Here is a 6,581-nt window from a genome sequence, read left to right on the forward strand (position 1 = left end):
ACCACTAGCGTTGAGGAGAAACGTTATTGGAGTTCACGTTTCTCATTAACGTGGAGTCCTCATTTCCTTCTACGTTAAGTACCACGTTAACTTAGTTAACGTGGCTCTTAACGTAGGCTATGAAGTGGCTTCGCAGGTGTTATTAGTGATCACTTTTCTCATTAACGTTGCAAGCCAATTGCCATCCCACGTTAGTAGTCATGTTAACTAAGTTAACGTGAATGCTAACGTGATTCTTCCATGCTTCATTTGTCCTGAAATCAAGCAATTAAAGTGCATCAAAGCTCTAGCCAAAATCATGAGATTATGCATCATTAAAATATCATGTAATTCTGGCAAAAAATATCATGAAATCATGCAAAATTCACAATAGTTGCTTGAATGAAGGTGTAAGTGTATTTTCACCCAAAACTTGCCTTGTTTACTAGGAAAATGCACGAAACAACCCTAAAATAGTAAAGAAAAGGTCAGTGAAACTGGCCTAGATGCCCTGGCATCAGTTGTCTTATCCGAGGTGTCTCCGATCTGAACTTTCTCTACTTCACCTTCGGGCTGTGGATGGAGTTCTTCTCGCCTCTGAAATCTACCAAACTCGATTGTGTGGAACTTTTCTCCTTCGCCTCTGAGGTTTAGACTTTCGTTATAACAGTGACGCGCCATCCTTTGATTTGCTTTTATTGTAGCTATCCCTTCGGCAGTTGGGAATTTCATACATAGATGTGGAGTTGAAACTATTGTGCCGAGTTGGTTTAACGTTGTCTGACCTATTAAGGCATTGTAGGCTGAGCTCACATTGACCACGATGTAGTCTATCTTGAGTTTTCTAGATTGGTTCCCCTTTCTGAAGGTTGCGTGTAGCGATACGTATCCCAGTGGTTGTACTGGGGTATCCTCAAGTCCAAACAGGCTGTTTGGGTATGCTCTTAGCTCTTTTTCTTCTAAGCCGAGCTTGTCGAAGGCAGTTTTGAATAAGATGTCGGCGGAGCTTCCTTGTTCAATTAATGTACAGTGGAGGTTGGCATTTTCCAGTATGATAGTGATGACCATGGGATCGTCGTGTCCTGAGATGATTCCGGATGCGTCTTCTTTGGTAAACGTAATTGCTGGGATGTCTGGCGCCTCCTTCTTTCCTTCGACATGGTATACTTCTTTGAGGTGTCGCTTGTGGGATGATTTGGAGATTCTTCCTCCCGTAAATCCGCCGTGTATCATGTGGACGTGTCTTTCCGGTGTGCGAGGTGATCGCTCAGACCGTCCAACATCTTCATCCCTTCTTCTTTTTCTTGGCTCTTCATCCCAGTTGGCCAAAAACCGATCTAGTTTTCCTTCTCTTACTAATTTTTCTATGACATTTTTCAAGTCGAAGCATTCGTTGGTGGAATGTCCTCGAACTCGATGATACTCACAGTATTCGTTCCGATTTCCTCCTCCTCTTTTGCCTTTGAGTGGCCGAGTTGGGGGTATTTTTTCCGTATGGCAGACTTCTTTGTAAACATCTACCAAGGATACCCTAAGAGGGGTGTAGTTATGATATTTTTTTGAATTTCTCCCCGGAGCGATCTTCCTTTTTCTTGGATTATTTATCTTTGTCTCGGTAGGCGAAACCGAACCTCGGGGCTTCCCCAAGTCATGAATTCTCCTCCACATTGATGTACTTCTGCGCCCGTTCTTGTACTTCGTCTAGGGATGCAGGATATTTCTTAGATATAGATTGGCTTAAAGGTCCTTCTCGTAGGCCATTTATGAGGCCCATAATGGCAGCTTCTGTTGGTAGACTTTGTATGTCCATGCATGTTTTGTTGAATCTTTCCATGTAGTTACGAAGACTTTCCCGATCTCCTTGCTTGATCCCTAGTAGGTTGGGGGCGTGTTTAGCCTTATCTTTTTGTATGGAAAATCTGGCCAGGAATTTTTTGGCCAGGTCGTCGAAGCTCGAGATGGACTTTGGAGGTAGGCTGTCGAACCATCTAATGGCTGTCTTTGTAAGAGTTGTTGGAAAGGCTTTGCAGCGAACTACATCCGAGGAGTCAGTGAGGTACATTCTACTTCTGAAATTACTGAGGTGATGGTTAGGGTCTGAAGTGCCGTCGTACAGAGTCATATCCGGAAGTTTGAAGTCCTTTGGGATTTTGGTCTTCATGATTTTCCTGGTGAATGGATCTTGATCCTTGCAAGAGCTATCCTCTGGAGTGGATTGAATAGCTTTGGTTTTGAGATCGGCTTTGAGTTTTAGAAGCTTATCTTCTAATTCCCGGTGTCGCCTTATCTCCCAATGTAGATCCTCTTCTTTTTCGCGTTGATGTTGGGCTTCTTTCTCGAGTTGCTTTAATTGATCTTGAAGCGCCTCTATGGCTCCTGCATTTGGAGAACCCTTTTCATTGTTAAGTTGAGGAGTATCCTTTGGTGTAGTGTTCTCATTTTTGTGTGGCGTTTTATCTTCTAGATCTGAGTTGTGGTCGTTGTCATGGTCGTCCTCCATGGTGATAGAATGACTTCTAGGTTCCCCGGCAACGGCGCCAATCTTCTGAGGTTTACCTGAAACTGGAGGTCGATCTCGGACGAGATCTTCTGTGCTGGTTGGAGCGGTCGTGTCCGACTTGTTGGACTTGGTGGTAGTGCTGATCCTTCGTCCCCGGAGGGTGGGGGGCACCTGCAAGGGACTCCGATGCTTAAGTTAGCAAGGGTATTAAGCAGGTATTAAATAGAATCAGAGTATGAGTTATACTTGGGTGCTCCAGTGTATTTATAATGGTGAGATGTGACCTTCTTTGGATAAGATAAGTTAGTTATCTTATCTTATCTTATCTTTTGTCGAGGTCAGCTTATCTTCCATGGAACCGCCCTTACCTCTATAGGCTTGGGCTGCCTTTGGATCGGGGTCGTATTCCTTGAGTTGGGCCCTTCTTTGGGATTTCCTGTCGATTTGGCCGAGTTCTTTACAAAGAAGTCGGTCCGCTTGACCTAAAGAGGTTGGTCGCTTTGCTACTGAACATCCCAGCTCGGACAGCTCGACCCAGGGTATGAACACCAATACAAGTGGTGCCCAAAAAATCTGGAGTCACAACAGTGGAGAATGAACATGGAGAGCTCATAGCAAAGAGAGTGCAGAACTCCTAGAGAGCCTGTATTGATTACAGGCCCCTCAACCAGGCTACTCGCAAGGATCACTACCCGTTGCCTTTTATCGATCAGATGCTTAATCGCCTGTCAGGTAAATCACACTACTATTTTCTAGATGGATATACTGGATATTTTCAAATTCATATAGCTCCTGAAGATCAGGAGAAGACTACTTTTACATGTCCCTTTGGAACGTATGCCTATAAGAGAATGCCTTTTGGCTTACGTAATGCACCGGCTACGTTTGAAAGGTGCATGATGAGTATTTTCTTAGACTATATAGAGAGTTGTATGGATGTTTTTATGGACGACTTTAGTGTTTATGGTGATTCATTTGTTCTTTGCTTGGATGGTTTAGCTAAGGTATTAGAAAGATGTGTTCGTTCAAACCTTGTATTAAACTTTGAGAAATGTCATTTTATGGTAAAACAAGGTATCGTTATAGGACATGTTGTTTCTAATGCTGGTATTTCAGTTGACCCAGCAAAGATAGATGTTATTTCTAGTCTACCTTACCCCTCTTCTGTGAGGGAGGTTCATTCGTTTCTTGGTTACGCAGGTTTCTACTGGCGGTTCATCAAGGATTTCAGTAAGGTAGCACTACCCCTATCCAGACTGCTACAGAAAAATGTTCAGTTCGAGCTGAATGCTGACTGCAAGGAAGCGTTCGATAAACTAAAGACTGCCTTGACCCAAGCCCCCATTGTGAGAGGGTCTGGCTAGAGTCAACCATTTGAGATAATGTGCGACGCCTCCAACTATGCAGTAGGAGCGGCGCTAGCTCAGCATGACGGTAAGGACCCTTTCATTATTGCCTATGCATCTAAGACCTTAGATGCTGCTCAATCTAACTATACTACTACTGAAAAAGAGCTTTTGGCTATTGTTTTTGCTCTGGATAAATTCTGAGCCTATTTACTTGGTACTAAAGTAGTAGTTTATTCAGATCATGCAGCTCTAAGGTATTTACTGTCTAAGAAGGAGTCTACGCCAAGGCTGATACATTGGATATTGTTGCTGCAAGAATTTGATTTAGAAATTAAGGATAGAAGTGGTTTACAGAATTTAGTGGCTGACCATTTTAGTCGCCTAGAGCACATTAGAAATGACACAACTCCTATCAATGATGCTTTTTCATTTGATAACTTGCACGCAATATCTGAAGTAGTTCCTTGGTACGTACCTATAGCTAATTATTTGGTTAGTCGTACCTTCCCTCCTAATTTTACTAAACATCAGAGAGACAAGCTTAAAAGCGAGTCTAAATATTATATAAGGGATGACCCATATTTATGGAGGTGTGGTGCTGACCAAATAATTAGGAGATGTGTACTACAATCAGAATTTCAATCCATTTTAGAAGCCTGCCACTCTTCAGAAAGTGGTGGCCATTTTGGTCCTCAAAGAACACCTAGAAAGGTTTTAGACTGTGGATTCTGGTGGCCCATACTATTTAAGGATGCAGCTATTTTTTGTAAATCTTGTTCACCATGTTAGAGGTTTAGTGATATATCCAAGAGGGATGAAATGCCCCAACAATTCATGTTATTTTGTGAAATTTTTTATATCTAGGGTATTGATTTCATGGGTCTATTTCCAAACTCTAATGGTTTCTTATATGTACTGTTAGCTGTTGATTACGTTTCTAAATGGGTGGAAGCAATTCCTACCCGTACTAATGATGCTAACATTGTTGTCTCTTTTTTTAGAAATTATATTATCTGTCGCTTTAGATCACCACGAGTAATCGTGAGTGATCAAGGCACTCACTTTTGCAACAGGAGATTAACATGCCTATTGAAGAAACATGGCATCCTTCATAAGATAGCAACAGCCTATCATCCCCAGACCAATGGGCAAGCTGAGGTGTCTAACAGAGAGATAAAGCGTATATTGCAGAAGATAGTTAAACCTCACCAGAAGGACTGGAGCACCAAACTTGTTGATGTGCTCTGGGCCTACCGGACAGCATACAAGACACCAATCAGAATGAGTCCCTTCTGCTTAGTCTACGAAAAGGCGTGTCACCCCCCAGTGGAGATAGAACACAAAGCTTTCTGGGCAGTACGAGAATGTAACATGGGATTTGAGAAAACCGGAGTTGAGAGAAAGTTGCAATTAAAGGAGCTAGAATGCCTTCGTCTAGAAGCTTATGAGAATTCCAGACTATACAAGGAAAAAGTGAGGGCTGTTCATGACAAGAATATAAAGCGCAGGGAGTTCAGACCTGGTGAGTTAGTTCTCCTCTACAATTCCAAGTTGAGACTCATGCTAGGCAAACTAAGATCTAGATGCGAAGGCTGAACCTTATTGGTTTTCCATCTGCGCCATCCCTCAAGCAACAAGATCCTCAAGGTTAATGGTCACCGCCTGAAGCTTTACCATGGTAAAAAGATGAAGGACAACAAGGAACTAGAGATCTTCCTTCTGGAAGATCCATCTTCAGCAGACGACTGAGCTGGTAGACCGTCCAACTTAAGGATGTTAAAGCAAAGTGCTGGGTGGGAGACAACCCACCATAGTATGATAGTTTCATTCTCTCTTTTCTAGCTTTAGTTACTGACTCTTCTCACCTTCACTGCATACATCCGCATTCTGCATTTACATTTGGATAAATTACAAAAAAAAATTAAAAAAAAAACTAGACAGAAAGTTGCGTGGGAACAGTGCAAAAAGTGTGCCAATTGCACAAGCTTCACCACGCGTACGAGTAGCCCACGCGTACGCATCATCTGAAAATTTGGCATCTCACGCGTACGCGTTAATGACGCGCATGCGTGACCTTGCGAATTCGACGTAAAAGGTGTATTGGCCGAAAGTTGGGCTGGTTTGGTGCTGGCACCGTGCCCAAGGCACAAATTGCATCTCGCGTATGCGTCCCTGACGAGTGCGCACCGTTTTCAAACTATATGTTTCCACACGTGTGCGTGCCTGACACGCACGCGTCATGTGGCACTCTGGCACACATCCCAATTCGAACAGAGGGTTGTGTGAGAGCCAAGTTGCCTTCGCGCTAGTAGCACAAAACATGGTCACGCGTACGCGTAACTGACGCTCACGCATCACTTCCCTCTATGCGCATTGGTGGACGAAATTGTGATCCATGTTCTAACTATTTTGAGATGAAAGCTTTATTATGGCACTGGTTGAATTCACAACTCCGTTCAACTAACCAGCAAGTGTACTGGGTCGTCTAAGTAATAAACCTTACGTGAGTAAGGGTCGATCCCACAGAGATTGCTGGTATGAAGCAAGCTATGGTCACCTTGCAAATCTCAGTCAGGCAGATTAAAATGGTTTATGGGTTTCGAAAATAAAAATAAGAAAATAGATTATATGTATAAAAGGGATAAAAAACTTATGCAGATTCATTAGTGTGAATTTCAGATAAGTGAATAGAGATGCTGTATGGCTCAAGGACACCTGCCCTCCTACCTGCATGGCTCAAGGACGCCTGCTCT

The 6,581-nt window shown here is 43.0% G+C and overlaps 1 protein-coding gene across 1 annotated transcript; it reads left to right on the forward strand.

The window, feature by feature from the left end:
- The first annotated feature begins 3,540 nt into the window (after positions 1–3,540).
- On the forward strand, positions 3,541–5,424 carry LOC107479326 (uncharacterized). Its single transcript, XM_016099473.1, has 2 exons — positions 3,541–3,825; positions 4,693–5,424. Exons 1-2 carry the CDS (start codon positions 3,541–3,543, stop codon positions 5,422–5,424), a joined length of 1,017 nt encoding a protein of 338 aa, XP_015954959.1.
- The last annotated feature ends 1,157 nt before the right edge of the window (positions 5,425–6,581 follow it).

The sequence above is a fragment of the Arachis duranensis genome, chromosome 3, assembly GCF_000817695.3.
Source record: "Arachis duranensis cultivar V14167 chromosome 3, aradu.V14167.gnm2.J7QH, whole genome shotgun sequence".
NCBI lineage: Eukaryota > Viridiplantae > Streptophyta > Magnoliopsida > Fabales > Fabaceae > Arachis > Arachis duranensis.